General features: G+C 50.8%; 3 protein-coding genes across 6 annotated transcripts in view; 1 reads left to right on the forward strand and 2 right to left on the reverse strand.

The window, feature by feature from the left end:
- The window catches only part of HIRA (histone cell cycle regulator), an 84,290-nt gene extending 81,397 nt beyond the window's left edge, over positions 1 to 2,893 (reverse strand). For both annotated transcript variants that reach the window (XM_081037871.1, XM_081037873.1), the window contains exon 1: positions 2,732 to 2,893. In XM_081037871.1, the coding sequence (XP_080893997.1) occupies positions 2,732 to 2,768 (37 nt within the window). In that variant the 5' untranslated portion in view covers positions 2,769 to 2,893. The remainder of the gene's footprint in view (positions 1 to 2,731) is intronic.
- A 219-nt stretch (positions 2,894 to 3,112) lies between these two features.
- Positions 3,113 to 8,300, forward strand: MRPL40 (mitochondrial ribosomal protein L40). Of its 3 annotated transcripts, none has more exons than XM_081037972.1 (4): positions 3,113 to 3,942; positions 4,308 to 4,391; positions 5,346 to 5,504; positions 6,389 to 8,300. In XM_081037972.1, exons 1-4 carry the CDS (start codon positions 3,890 to 3,892, stop codon positions 6,711 to 6,713), a joined length of 621 nt encoding a protein of 206 aa, XP_080894098.1. In that variant the 5' UTR covers positions 3,113 to 3,889; the 3' UTR covers positions 6,714 to 8,300. The 3 variants fall into 3 exon arrangements, with proteins under 3 accessions (XP_080894098.1, XP_080894099.1, XP_080894100.1); XM_081037973.1 differs by having other exon boundaries at positions 3,376 to 3,776; XM_081037974.1 differs by having other exon boundaries at positions 3,860 to 4,225.
- Positions 8,286 to 13,859, reverse strand: LOC308492713 (synaptic plasticity regulator PANTS). The gene is made up of 3 exons (XM_081037975.1): positions 13,809 to 13,859; positions 13,494 to 13,661; positions 8,286 to 11,015 (listed from the first exon to the last, which is right to left on the reverse strand). Exons 1-3 carry the CDS (start codon positions 13,830 to 13,832, stop codon positions 10,887 to 10,889), a joined length of 321 nt encoding a protein of 106 aa, XP_080894101.1. The 5' UTR covers positions 13,833 to 13,859; the 3' UTR covers positions 8,286 to 10,886.
- Positions 13,860 to 14,930: the final 1,071 nt, after the last annotated feature.

Here is a 14,930-nt window from a genome sequence, read left to right on the forward strand (position 1 = left end):
TGGCAATTTCAGGAGACATTTCTGGTTGTCACAACTGGGTATGTGTGGGAGGGGGTAGAGGGCTACTGACATCTGATGGGTGGAGGCCAGCGATGCTAACTTCCGACCACACACAGGACAGTCCCTACAACAATTATATGGCCCCAATGTCAACAGTGCTGAGGCTGAGAAACCTTACCTTAGAAAAAGGTCCTTTCCATCAGCCAGGAAAATGAAGACCGAAAGTACATACACACCCCAACATACACTTCTCGCTTTGTCTTAAACCTGTCCTATCTGGCTGCCTTTTCCACACTGTCTGAACGGATCCCGCCACCAGGGGGAAAATGCTGAGCTCTCTGCTCCTTCCCTCTTTGGACTCTCAGAAAAAGCATGTAAGCCACATAACAAGTCAGAGACATGAATACTGTCAGGAAGCCAGAAAGTGTAATGATGCACTCTTTAACGCACCATGGTCTCTGGTTTGTCAAGCAAAGCAAGCACGATTTTACTGGTCACTACCTACCACTCCGGCTTCTGGCTCAGCAATGCCCACCCCCTGCAGCTCCCACTAGTCACCACTTTTTAAAGAACTGCTCAGTAGTGGTCCAGACCATAATCATGTCCTGTAGGATAGTGGTAATTTACCCTGACAGTTCTTCTGAATACTTGATGAGACAAAGGTTGATTTCAGGAGATTTTTTTCAAGAAAGGAAAGTTAACAAAGAACAAGTTTAAAATAAGTTAAATCCAGCCAGAGGCTCAATTCTTTTATTATCTCTTAGATTTCGAAAGCACTTTATAGTCTGGGAAACACTTCTGTGTCTACCTTCCCAACCAAACATCACAATTGTATTATGAAGAAGGCAGAGCAGATATCATCATGTTCCATCCCAGGACTGCAAAGAGGCGGCAGCAACAGAGGCCCGGGCCTACTGCTCTGCCCACTCCGCCAGATTGGGACATTTGGCTGCTGGCCTGGTTGTAGGCATCTCACTCGTTTGTACCTAGATAATCGCTTAAGCATCTTAACTTACTTATGTTAACACAGCATAATACTTGTGTCTTATATAGGGGCTTATCACAAAGTTAGAAATTATATGGCAAAAGACAGAGAGACTGCAGAAGGGTGGACTGACCAGACACACAAACTGATCTAGGCAAAATTTTTATTTTAAAATAAAAATTCCTTCAGATCGCCACTTACACAAACTAGTTCATGATGAAATTTTCCCTTTCCTGATTCACAAGCACCATCATTTATAATTACTGAACATTTGCCCAGTTCTCCAGTGACAGATCAGCACACCGCACATCAGGAAACGCTCTTGGAGATCAACACAGGAGAAATGAAACTAAAGTTCACAGCGTTTGCTTTCATGCATAGTAAACCTAGCTGTGTTGTCATAAATTATGGAAACCTCATTTTTCTTACCTATTTTAGCCAACATTTATCATACACCTTTTATGTGGAAGACATTGCTGAGTGTGGCAGGGAATACAGAAGAAAATGAGGCAGTCCCCACCCTGGGGACATATGGGAAGTACACCCACAGAGACAGAGCACATCCAGTGGAGTAACTCAGGAGGAATGGTAACAAAAGGAAAAGGTAACCTCACCTGGGCTCTGAAAAAATAAGAAAGATGTCACACAAGAAGGTGGAACGGGAGAGGACTTCAGACTGAAAGAACATAGACAGCTGTTCAGTTCAGTTGCAGTAACAGAGAGCAACCTGGGATCAAATTCAAAACTTAAACGCCACATGTATGAAAAAAGGCAAAAGTATCTACTCTACTTGCTGTAAAAGAAAACTGTAGCTCCTTCCAGTTCACTGCACAGCAGAAATGAGGCACGAGACAGAATCAGGGTGACTCTGCCTCTCAGTAGTAGTCAGAGGCAGGCTGGCATCAGGCCCACAGGCCTTATGCTGGAGCAGCGCTCCCTGGGTCTCAGTGCTGTCAGCAAGGGAATGGGGGCTCTCTCCCGTCACCCGCCTGGGGAGCAAAGACCAATTCCTGCCGCAATTGTACCAACAAGGTAGAGTATGACAAAACCGTTGGTTACCACAGGCTCCTCCGTCAGTTGTCAACCAAGGACTGGAAGAATCTTGTTCCCCCTGGTTGTGCTTTGGGGCCACTGCCACAGAGCTAAGGAAGCCCCCTTCCTGGAACACATCTGGGTCCTGTGGGCCCCAACCTAAGTCACCTGATGCCCCAGCTCAGCGTAAACGTGGTTCCATCTACGGGGGGACCTCAGCCCCCAGCCACAGTCCCCCAACTGGGGACACTGTCACCAGATCCAGGCCTCAGCAAGGGCAGTAACAGCCGCTCAGCGACAGAGATTTCAGGTCTTCACCCCGCCACTGAAAGGCCACAAGGGGGACTGAGCCCCGGTTTCACACAGTATCATCTGAGCACATCCGACCGATGCCGACGAGCAGCAGGAGCTGGCTGACGCCCAAGGGCCGCTCCCCGGAGCCAGGCCGCGGCGCCTCCACAGACCACGGGTGGGCGGCCGAGCGCTCAGCGCAAGTGCTGGGGGCGGAGGCGGACTTCGCCGCGGCCAGGCGAAGCACGTGCCCGGACTCGCCGGTCTCCCCGCGCCGAGTGCAAAGTCCGTCCCCTCCGACCCCGCGGCTCTGGCACCGGGCACCGGGAGCGAGGCGGGCAGGGCCTGCGCGCAGCTCCGACCAGACTCCGGGCCCGGACCTGCCTCCGGGCTCGGCCTCCCGCAACCCCTGCGCTCACTCACCATTGTGGTTGACCCAGGTCGGCTTCAGGAGCTTCATTGTTCGGCCGCCGCCGCCGCCGCCGGGCTGAGGCGAGAGCCGCGTTCTTCAGCGCGCCCGGGCCATTGAGCCACCGCCGCCGCGTCCTCCCGCGCCGCCCGCCCTCCGGCTGCCGCCCGCCCCGTGCCCTCAGTGCCGCCGCGCCATAGCGGTCCGGTGCCCCAGGCCGCCGCCACTGCCGCCCCCAGCGCTCGGCCGCCACCGCCGCCGCCACAGCCGCATCCCCTGCGCCGCTCCTCCTCCGGCGGCTCCCGGGCAACGCCGGAAGTCACGGCGCGCACCTGCCAAATCGCCCCGGCGGGAAACCGCTCCCCGCGCGGATGGGGCCGCCCGCGCTCCTCCGCGGGGGGGGGGGGGTGGGCTGCACAGGGCGGCTCGGCTTCGACTCCGGTTCGGGGGCAGCCGCCGAGGAAAGGAGGACCGGCCCGGACCGCGGCGGGCGAGCGGGGCCTCGAGTTGCAGCCCAGTTCGGCGGAGGCAGCAGGGTCTGGGTGGCGTGGATGGCCTCTCCAGCTCTACCTTGCTGGTTCCGAGTCCGACTAATTAACTAGCTTCCGTCATTCATCAACACGCGTCTATTGGGCATCTAGCGAGAGCCAGGCCACGTGCGGGCGCCGGGGTGCGGCCACCGGCGGGCGGCCCTAGTCCCAGACTCTACGAATGCAGGGGGATGAGCCAGTCCCGGGGAGGGTAATTGGGGAGGCCGAGGCGGGAGCGTTCATTGGAAGATCGGGGCCGTTTTCACAGACGTGGACTTAGACCTGGAGTAGAGGGACGCCTCTTTGGCCACTCGGGCTGCACTGTGGGATCCTAGCCCTCGCAGGGGCGCAGGCTGACTAGATACGGGAGCGACTGGCGGCTACGTGCGGGCTGCGGGAAAGGATCGCCGCACCAGGCAGAGGCGGAAGAGGAGACCCCGGCCGGAGCTCGGAGCGTGCCCACGCGCCGCCAGGACGTGCGGGGCGGAGCTACGTCGGGGCGGGCCCAGGCATGATCCCGCGATCCGAGGTCGGAACCCGGGAGTGCGGAGCGTTGAGACAGCCGGGCGGTTGTGCGTGGCACCGCGAGCCGGACAGCCACGGTGCACGTCCGGAAGCAGCCGGTCGGCTACCTTAGGGGCCATGGCCGCCGCGGTGTTAGGAGCTACTGCGCGCGCTTTGCGCTCGCGGTGCTGGTGAGTGCGGACTTCAGACGGGTCGCGAGGTGCCCGAGGAGCGCGCGGGGAACTCCGCGCCGGCAGGCCGGGCCCTCGCCTGCGCTACCCCCCCATCCACCCTTATCCTTATCCACGGATATCAAAGGAGTAAGCCAGCTGATCTCGCCTCTTCATGCGGTGAAAATGCGAGGACCCTGGCGACAAGGGACCCTGCCCGAGTGCTTTCTGGTGTGAATGGGGGATTTTGAACGGTCTCCCACAGTGACCTTGGTGTCACATCTAGCAGTTACAAGTGCCTCAGGTGTTGAGGGCGTTGTAAATTTTTTTCTCTTCCTGTGTAGTGAGGAGAATCAGATATTTATACACGCTCTTCTCTCTTTCAGGCTTCTGAGAACTTGGCAGACACAGATTAGAGACGCCCACCAGCGAGCTTCCTTGTTCTCTTTCTGGGACCTCATTCCCATGAGGTAAACTCACCTGTGGGTCTGATCGCTTTGTGGTGTCAGCGGGAGACACGTGTGCACACGAACAGAACGAAGCGGGAGTAGGCGGCGTTTGGTTTGCAAAATAGCGGACAAAGTTTCTCAGTTAAATGTAGGCCGTTGTTTTTCTGCCTTTGCAACATCCCCTTTATGGAATACTGATGTGTCTGTAATCAGAAAACAAATTAAATGTAAAAGTAATTTAAATAATTCCTAATTAGCTTTGAATGGATTCTTGTTTTGTAAAGGGCAAAGCATAAACTTCTCTGTGTCTCCAGGGGCCTTCCATTTTTGACCCCCTGGAGAAGTTAGGGAAGGTGTGAGGACCAGTTTTTTTCCACCTGTGACTCTGGATGCTTTCTAGGTACTTGATTCAAGAAACTGTCTTGGTGCTAAAGGATTGGATTATTCTTAATAGTAGATTGTCACCCTAAGAGATGTGTTCCTGAGAATCAACCAGGTTTTTGTTAATGCTCTAGGATGGGGAAATTTGTTAAGAAATCCCCAAAAGTAGAAGCATGCCAGTCTCACTTTTATTAAGGTGTCTCTCTTAGGCTTACTCAAATCATTTTTATAAATCACAAGTCCATTTAAGATGTGAGTAATGAGCTTCTAATTCATCAGTTTGGTATTTCCACTTCAGTGCAATCTCAAGACACACGTGATCTCCAGCATTAAAGAGGAGCACTTCCCCTTAATTTATACCCCGAGCAGCTTTTCCACCCCTTCCTGGGTTAACTGCCCACAGAGTTCTCACAAGGACCCTGGGGTGGAGGCCATCTTCTTGCCACACTCACCTTATAAGGTCAGGACCATGCATAATTCCTTCCCCAGTGAACAGCTCAGTACAAGTTTGGGGGACTTCATCTAGTGGCATGTCTCTCAGCATGTTTGTGAGACTGAAGAGGAAAAATGTTTAATGTTTGCTTTATCCATTAGAGCAGAACCTCTGCGAAAGAAGAAGAAGATAGATCCTAAAAAAGACCAAGCTGTAAGGGACCGTTTGAAAAAGAGGATTCGACGACTGGAAAAGGCTAGCCAGGAGCTAATTCCCATTGAAGATTTTATTACACCTGTGAGGTTCCTGGATAAAGTGAGGTGAGAGTCCTCTAGGGTTGAGGTCTTGAGGGCAAAGGAGTTCCATCACCTTCAGGTAGTTCTACTTGCAGTGCACACCAGTGATGGGAAGGGGTCAGTAGGCTTGGGCTGACTTGGCCCTGATCTGAAACTTTTTCTCCTTGTATATGTCTTGTGGGAGTTGGAGAAAGCATGCCTGGGTGATGCTCGTGAATGGTTGAATGTAGGAAAGAAACTCAGAATGATTGTGAAAACCAGGCCAGATGCTTGAGTGAGTTCTATCAGCACTGCTCAAAAGTTCGTATTTGTTGCTTTTTTTACAAGAGAAGTTGTAACTGTTATTGATGACTTAGGCCTTCCCCATTTTGATTGTAGAAAACCCTTAGCCTGTTGCTTTATGGTGCAAATGCTCATACTTGGGATGTGTTGTATGCAGGGTTGGCAGGGTTGCTGTCTTCTGGTAAAGTGTGTGCCATTTTTAAAGTAGCTCCTTGCCATACAAGTGGGACACAGCAGGTACTTTTTTGGTACTTCAGGCCTGATCCAGGCTCTTGACTCCCTGGGATTTTTGTGTCCATTTTCTTTATACCATTTCACTTTTCTCCAGAGTCACCTCTCACCAAAGGCAGTCTCTGCCTGGGGGAGAGGAAGTGCTACGATAGGCTCCTCAGAGCATCACTTGCTTATCTTCATGTTAAAGCAAATAGCACTGGTTCTCTGTCAATTGCAGCCGCTGCCACATTCAACATTCCATTCCTTAATTTGTCGCAAACTTCCACTTTCTTTCCTACGTTCCATCTATGTCTGGCAGTGAGGAGGCTTGGGCCATATTCAGTCACCCAGACTTCCCGGTCAGCAAGGTCAGTGCTCCCCACCTTCACACCTTTGGATTTGTGTGTTCCTAGACAGCGGCCTCAGGTCGAGCTCTCCTTTGAGGAGAGTGAGCGGAGAGCTTTGCTTCTGAAGAAATGGTCCCTGTACAAGCAGCAAGAGCATGAGATGGAGAGAAATGCCATCAGGTCCATGCTTGAGGCCCAGCAGGAAGCTCTGCAGGAGCTGCAACTCACATCCCCGGAGCTCCATGCGGAGGCCATCAAGCGAGACCCAAGTCTGTTTCCCTTCGAGAGAGAAGGTCCAAATTACACACCACCTGTCTCCAACTACCAGCCCCCTGAAGGCAGGTACCACGACATCACTAAGGTGTACACACAGGTGGAATTCAAGAGGTAGAGCTGCAGGGAGCTGTCTGAACATGCTGTCCTTGTGAGCAAGAACCAGGGCTCAAGCCTGCTTGTCACACAATTAGGCATGCTGTGAATAAATGTAAATTTAATCAAGTGTCTCTTTGCCTTACTGTAGTCTAAATTAATTCACCTGAGGATGGGCAGGAGTGGGAGATGTTGCCCTTTCTTGTCAGGCGCTGGGGAGAGGATGACCAAGACATTGACCATTGCCCCCCAGTAAAACAGAAAGATTCCAATTGTGTGGGGCAGATGCCACCAGCAAGAGGCACAAAGTGACCCCAAGAAGCAGAGGTGATGGATGTGCAGGCCGTGTGCTGTGTGCTGTCTGCACAGGTGGGCTGAGGAGAGGGAACGGCCTTCCCAGGTGGGGCAGATGGAGCACAGAGCTTTCACATCATCAGCAGGGCCAGCTTTGCATTTGAAGCTGGGAAGGGAGGCTGAGGAGAGTAGAGCAAGCCAGACACACACTGGTTATCAAAGTTGCTATGTCCCCTCGGAGGGTGTGTGACACCTGGGGCCGAGGACTCTTATTCGAGTGGTGTTAGTCTAGAATGGCGACTGTATTAGTGTGCTGGGGCTGCCAGAACAATATGCCACAGACTGCAGGGCTGAAACATTTATTTCTCACAGTTGTTCTGGAAGCTAGAACTCCCAAGATCAAAGTACCAGCAAGGTTGGTTTCTCTGACGGCCTCTCCTTGGCCTGCAGATGGCTACCTTTTCACTGTGTCCTCACATGGTCATCCTTCCGTGCCTGTGTCCTCATAAGGACAGCAGTCAGATTATCGCCTACCTAAATGACCTCATTTTAATTTAATTATCTCTAAAGACCCTATCTCCAAATACAGTCAGGCATACAGATGGACGGGGCATAGAGCTTCAATTCAGCCCATGACAACAAAGGTCCGGTGTAAGAAGAGCCCTTTCTCCTAGTGATTCGCATTATTACCCCAGAAAGGATTTGGGTTCTTCACTACCTTAGTGAAGATAAACCAGGGAAACATTTCTTTTGAATAAGACTTCAGATTGTCTGGTTTCATAACGTGTGGTTCACGTATGGTTTAAAAACTTACCAGGTAAACATTTTCACTGCATAAAAACATTACCTAAGGATTCTAAGTCCTTTGGCTCCATCTATGAGATGAATGCTGAACCCAACCAGATTCCATGATCTCAGTGTTATCTCCAAGGTCCAAACATTTGTTGCCTTTTGCCTGTTCCACTACTGGTTTGCCAGCCGCCAAATGATCTGTCCACAATGATCCCACCCCAGATCCTTCTTGCGCAGCAGCCAGAGGGTCTGTAAGATGCAAGTCAGGTCAGGCTTTGGCAAACCACCACCCCAAGAACTGTATCCAGACCCCTTATCTCATAGCCCCCGTCAGCACATGGCACTTGTTCCAGCATATGGCTTGTGGGGCCCTTTGCTGTGCTTTGCAGGGCTTGAGCCTCCTTCCAGTTCTGGGCTCACATGCTGAGCCTTCCCCACCTCCCCGCCCACTGCAGGTGCTTGGTAGTAATGCTTTTAAAACAATAGGTTTTACAATCAATTCAGTGGGTCATGGTCAGCAGTTTTAACTTTATTTTGAAGTAGTTACAGATTCATAGGACGTTCCAAATAAACATGCAGGGAGGTGCTGTATGTATTTCCCAGTCTTCACGTGTTACATCCCATAGTCGTGTCAGTACCCAGAGACTGACACTAGTACAACCCAATGTATTCCGATTTCCTGTTAAACCTGCCCTCATCAGTGTGTGTCTAGCACTACACAATTGCATCACACATGTGGCCCTATGTTACCACCACAGTCAAGATACCATCATCACCCCTTTATAGCCACACCCTCACCAGGAACCAGTCTCCTATGTTAGATCAATGGGCTCATGCCATATGTATCCTTTTAAGATTCTTTTTTTAAACAGCATATTTTCCTTGAGTTCATCCAATTTGCTGCCTATACAGCAGTTTATTTTCAACGGTACAGACCTGACCATGTCTATGTATCAGTATACACAAGGATCATTTTGTGAAGCTTGTTTATTACATACAGCCTTTTGCTTTTGAAATAACCAAAGTCATATTTTTCTGTCGTTTTTATTTGTTAAAGTTATTGACTTTTTTTGTACCCATCTAAAACAAGATGACTGCTTAGATTTAAAACAAGAAAAACATATGCTATAACAGTATGTACCAGATTATAACATACTTGTTGCTATAAGTTTTGTCCAAAAAGTTTGAAAGACACTGTTCTGTCTTATCACTGACCAGTTCCTTCACGGCACCTACCATCATTTTAGACCCTCATTTAACGTTTAAATGTTTATGTCGGTCCCCTAAACTACTCGTACAACTGCAATTATTTGAAGGCAACTTGTCCATTGCAAGGCTGTGATCCCAGAGTCTCAAACCCCACCCCGCATATAGCAGGGGCTTAGATGTGAAGGGGTAGACACAGGAACAGATACAGGAACATTCTGTCCCTAGTGGTGATTATTTCAATGTGGGACTCTATGTAGCCAAGAAGGATACGAACCTCCTAAAACAGCATTCAGCTGCAGGGAATCCTAAGCAAGTAGACAATAGGGAGTGTGGCTCCCAAGGTGCACACCTCAGGACTGCTGTGTTGGTTGCTGCTCCCAGGCTTTTCCTGCCCACCCCAGGAGCCCCAAGGAAGCTGCTGCAATTTCAGGCATCACATGCAAATCACAAAATTCAAATGTCCCTTCCATGTATTTCAGAGTGAGGAAGGAGAATGATTGTAAATATAGCAGCTTTCCCTCTTTCCTCCTTGGCCAAAAATCAGACTTGCCCATGAAAGCAGCTGCAGCTACAGCCACAAGGGAGATGCTCTGGCTGGTTCAGACACAGCAAAGCTACCCCCTGGGATGGGGGTTTCTGGCTCCTTGTACTTGCTTCTGCTCCTGGGGTCCTACATGCACCCCCTACCACTCACAGGTACACATGCAATCACAGGGACTCTTGGGGTACACAGGAGAAAATGCACAGAAGGGGACCTTTTATCATTTAATGTATGCCCTCAAGTCATACATTATGTTACCCCAAAGAATGAGTTACAAGATGCCTGACCTACCACTTGTGGCCAGGTTGGGGCCCTATCATGAAGGAGGTACAAAGACCCAGTGGGCTGACCTGACTGAGCACCATACAGTGGGGCCTGCTATGAAGCTACAAGATGCTAAATCATTTTGTGAGTAATAATGAAACCTCTTCAAAAACTAGAGTTCTTGTTGGTTCATACATACATATTTAAAACATCTACAGGAATATGTGCATAAAAAATTGTAACTATCCAAGCACAACGTCAGATCCAAAATCTAACAATTTCAACAATTAAATTGTGGATTTAATTTTCAGCTTCTCTTTGGACTCTAATATGTAAAATGGTTTTTGACATATTCCACATTTTCAAAAAATGGCCAGGGGAAATTTTTAAGGTTAGCAGGCCAAAATTCCATGAGTCTTGGGTTTCTTAAGCCAAGAGTCCATGAACCCTTTGTATGCAAGGTGGTGTGTTCTGCAGCTGTGTGCATTTCTTAAAAAGCAGAATCTCACCTCCTGTGAGCCTAGGAGGTGCAACATACTGGTCCAGAGGTAATGCCCCACCTCTGTCTACAGAGGAACTGAGTGAGTGGGCCATAGCCAAGTGTGAGCACCAGTGGCTGGCAATGCATGGTCATCGCCAAGCCAGGGCCGGATAAAGTGTTCATGGCAGCACCTCCATTTAGCTACCTCATTCTGACCCCTCACGGGCTACTGACTGGTGTGGACACATAGAATTCTCAGGTAAACTCTTGTTTACCTGAGAATTCTAAACCTCAGGACAGCTATCTCCTGTGCTGTTATTGCCAGGGTGGAACATGAGCCAGCCCAACCTGGCTGCTCACAGCAATTTGCAATGGTGTCTGGCTTCCTGGATGCTGTGCATCGGGCAAAATTGTCTTCCAGAGCGTAGAAGCAGTGGGGCACCCTGAACATAGGTGAGGGGTGGGCAAGTAGGGCTGGATACGTTGGGCTCCATGTTCCAAGCCAAGCAGAAGCTCCCACGTACTCACTGGAATGTGTGGACCAGTCACCGTCCTTAGGGTTGTGCACCAGCCCCACTTGAAACAGACCGGAGGAAAGTGTGCAGGGGTGCTTGTCACTCGTCTTTCTCCTCCTGCGGCAGAGGGAGATGCCAGTCTGCAGGGGGGCTCTGCCTCAGGGTCCACACCACGGCATGCTTTCGTGCAGTCTGGACTCTCGCACGCTCACTCTCACAGAGGGACCGCTGTGCAAAGGAGACCCCGGTCACTTACCGCCTCACATGACCCTTACATCTCCCTCCTCCTCAGCACCTTCCCAAACACAGACAGACAAATGGTACGTTTGGTTCACACACTCTGAAACTCTGCTTCCCCCTAATACACCTTGGCAATTGTTCTATATTAGCACACACAGACCTAGATCATTCTCCCAAGCGACTGAAAAACTACAGCTGACCCTTGGCCACTGTAGAAGTTAGGGGCAACAACCTGCCGCACAGTTGAAAATCTGCATATAATTTACGTCAGCCCTCGGCATATGCAGATTCCCAATTGCAGATGGAAAATACAGTTGACCCTTGAACAACACAGGTTTGAACTGCACAGATCCACTTAATAATCCGCAATAAGTGGACCCACGCAGTTCAAACCTATGTTGTTCAAGGGTCAACTGTGTCGTGTAGACCACCATAATTTGAGGAAATTTGAAAAATGTCTTCTCCTGGGCCTCACGGCTTGATGCCTTTGGTGACCTAATCAGATTCACCTAAGACCAGCTGGGGGCTGAGCTGGAAGGAGAGACATGAGTCTGAAAGAGTGGCCAGAGGGAGGAAGATGAGGCAGGAGACACATGCCCAGAGAGCCCTGGACGGATGAGGAAGAGTCCAGACAACAAACAACACATTCCACTCAACCTATGGGCTTTGTTCTGTCACTTTCTCCCCAAGATAAACACCGGACAGTACATCACAACCATGACAGGGGCACTTGGTAAGTGCCAGGTGCTATGCTGGTCTCTACACATTAATTTCAGCTTCTCTGTCTATTTGTCTTCACTTACACTCTATTGTCGCAAATAGATGTTTTTGTTTGGGTTTAAAAAGTGATCAGAAATGCGAAGTAGAATATGAAAGACTCCCAGACCTCCATTCCTAAGGTGTAGTTAACAGCTGCCCCAACACAATTTTAGGCCCAAATTTTAGGGCCATCACATGTTTCCCTAAACACAGAATAGTCTACTGGCTAGTGTATACTTCCTGATTTTTTCACTAAGGAATATACTGTAGGCACCTTTCCATCCCGGGATACATTATTATCTATTCTTTGTAATGGATGCGTAGTTAGTACACCAGTGTGTGGAATAAGTTATTTGGTCAAATGTCTTATCAGTGGAATTTAAAACACTTTTAGTTTTTGCACTATCACAAACAATGACACAATGGACATTTTGAACTTTTAGCTGTATTCTGTTACCCAATTACTTCCTTAGGATAAACTTCCAGAGTAAAACTGGGGTCAGAAGGTATGCATTTGACACTAAGACAATCAGAATACCTGACACTCCACAAACACTGCACAAGGACCTTGGACTGTCTAAAACCCCTAGCGACACTTCTGACATTCCACTAGGCAGAAACCTCTTATTGTCATTTTAACTTGTACACAAGGCCATGTGGTTTTCTTTTTGAATGAATACCTTCTTTGTGTCTTTTGCATACTTTTCTATTCTTAAATCATCCCCATTTTTCTTACTGATATATGAGTTCATGCATAAAGGCTATTAATCTCTTGCCATATAGGTTGCAAGCAATCTTTCCCATTTTTTTGGACTTCCACTTATTATAAACTTGTCATCATTTTGTTTTATACAGCAGCTTGGTTTCCACATCAATTCGTGTTTCGATAATAACAACATTGAAGCAGCCACCAGTCCTGCAGGCTCCCCTTCCCCAGGCACTCCCTATGAGCACTGCACCCCCACAGCTGCTCTCCATCTCCCCACCCACAACAGCTCCACAGCCACACTGTACTCTGGACTAGAATGTAGCTGCTAGGAGGGCTCAGGTTCTGTTCTCATCACTCCTGTATCCCCAAGAGTGCCCAACATGATAAATATCTGCTGAATGAATCAACGACAATCACCTCCTTACTGGTCTCTGTGCGCCCCCTCCGACATGTACTCTCCCACTCAGGCAGCCAGACTGACCTTCTAAAGGTATAAATCAAATCATGCTTCCTAGCACCTGTTTAGGCTAGAATCTAAACCCTCTTTAGAGGCCCACCAGGTCCCTGGGACCTCTCCAGCCTCATGCCCTCCCTAATCCTTAACACCACCCTTCCGCTCCCAGCACCTGGACTGTTTCTTACTCGTGACCCCCTGCGGCTGGGTGAAGGCTGCTGAGGCTGGTTCCTGGTCTTTCTGCACTCAGCAATATCACCTCCTCTGCAATTCACCACCATAACATTGTTAGGGGACCCCTCCTTTCTTTGCAAATCACTCTACCCTCCTTCCTTGCTTTGCATTTCAGTGCTTGAAAGCCCCGCTGAGATACTAATTTGAGGTATTTCTGGAAAGAAAGGAAGCATGAAAGGAGGAGGGTCCCTGGCAGTGCTCCTCTCGAGAGTGCCGGGACTCGGAATGTGGGGAGGGGTGGCCCGTGCATTCGGATGCCCTGGTGATGCACTCCAGCGGCCCAGCACCACCCCCGGCCTCCCCAGCGCACCTGGGCCTCGGGGCTCCGGCGCTCCTCCCACTCGCGGCAGCTGTCCAGGTCGCGCCGCCACTGCTCGCAGGTCGGCCGCTCGCCGTGGACGTAGTAGTTGTGCAGGAAGTGCCGAGCGCTGCGGCAGAGGTTCCACTCCGCGCGGTAGGCCTCGCAAGGGCGGGGCGGCTGCGGCGAGAGGCGCGCCTGAGCCAGGGGCCGCGGCGCCACCCGCCCCGGAGCCCCGTCCCGCCCCCTTCCCGGGGGAGGGCTCGGTTAAGCGGGTCACACGGTCCGACGACGCCCCCGCAGGTCCCTGGCGCCCACCACACTTACCCGCCAGCTGGGGCGCTCGGCCATGTCAGGGGAGGACTGCCGAACCCCTCCTCCTCCGCCCGCTAGCCAATGACGGGTAAGCCGGCACCGCGTGAAAAACCAATGAACGCAGAGACATGACGATTTAAATCTTCGCTCAACTCCGGGGGACGCGCCAGTGACCGCCCGGGCGGTGGCGCGCGCGGAGGGGCGGAGCACAGGAGGGCCGTGGGCGGCGTGCGAGGGCGCGACCCCCGAGGGTAAGGGAGCTCCACGCCGGGGCAGCGCTGCCACAATGCTGACAGGCCGTCCGCACGGTCCCCGGTCGGTGTCCCGGGCTATACAGCTACGTGTAGTTAGCTGTTTCTGAAACTAATTTATTTTCATAAATCTCAGATCGGATTCATTGTAAGCACATAATGCAGTAACTGTACAGCGAAGCTGCCAAGTATAGTACAGTGGACACTCAAGGGCGGAGGTGAACTCACAAAATAACCGGGTTGGCTGGGAGTGAAGTATGTTGGGGTTGGGGTGTCTAGGGCGCGGGATGACCTCCCAAGGGAACCCAGGCTGGAAGTGGAGGCGAAAAGGGAGTTCTGAGTACAGCGGCGGCGTGGTCAAAGGCATGGAGGCCATGAGTGGCGTGGGTTACAAGCCCAGAGGCGGCTTGTACGTCTGGTTAAGAGTGAAAGCCTTACTCCGAGGCAGAAAGCCCTGCAATCCCAATGCAATGGTTCTCCAATTTCTGCAAACCTAATCATGTGCTGGGGGGCCCCTGTAGAAATGAGGCAGTTGCTGGGCCCACTGTATTAATGTGACTGGGTCAGACTCTCTGCAGGTGAGCCAGAAGGCAGCAATTTTATCAGGGGTCCGGTCCTGCCAAGTTGGTTCACAGACCAAAGCTTGGGGAAGATATTCTGTGACAGTAAGGCTGCAGGCCAGGCTACAGCAGTAATGACCAGGACTTTTGCTTCAGATGACCCCACTGTGTCACCAGAAGACCCACCAACACAGTACACCCCTGGCCTAGGCATGGGAAAGTGCCTTCAGCAAAGGACCAGGAGTGGTTTCATTGTATATACAGTAGATGTTGCTGAGGGAAGACAAAAACCCAGGGCCAGCTTCCTACTGTAACATTATTTT

This window comes from Rhinolophus hipposideros (genome assembly GCF_964194185.1).
Source record: "Rhinolophus hipposideros genome assembly, chromosome: 24".
Lineage (NCBI taxonomy): Eukaryota > Metazoa > Chordata > Mammalia > Chiroptera > Rhinolophidae > Rhinolophus > Rhinolophus hipposideros.

Coding starts and splice junctions, on each gene's coding strand:
- LOC308492713 (XM_081037975.1), bottom strand. CDS start 13,832: ATGGCCGAGCGCCCCAGCTGGCGG. Junction 13,662..13,808: donor CCGAGCGCCCCAGCTGGCGG/GTAAGTGTGGTG, acceptor CTCTCGCCGCAG/CCGCCCCGCCCTTGCGAGGC. Junction 11,016..13,493: donor GCCGGAGCCCCGAGGCCCAG/GTGCGCTGGGGA, acceptor TCCTTTGCACAG/CGGTCCCTCTGTGAGAGTGA.
- MRPL40 (XM_081037972.1), top strand. CDS start 3,890: ATGGCCGCCGCGGTGTTAGGAGCTACTGCGCGCGCTTTGCGCTCGCGG. Junction 4,392..5,345: donor TGGGACCTCATTCCCATGAG/GTAAACTCACCT, acceptor TTTATCCATTAG/AGCAGAACCTCTGCGAAAGA. Junction 5,505..6,388: donor AGGTTCCTGGATAAAGTGAG/GTGAGAGTCCTC, acceptor GTGTGTTCCTAG/ACAGCGGCCTCAGGTCGAGC.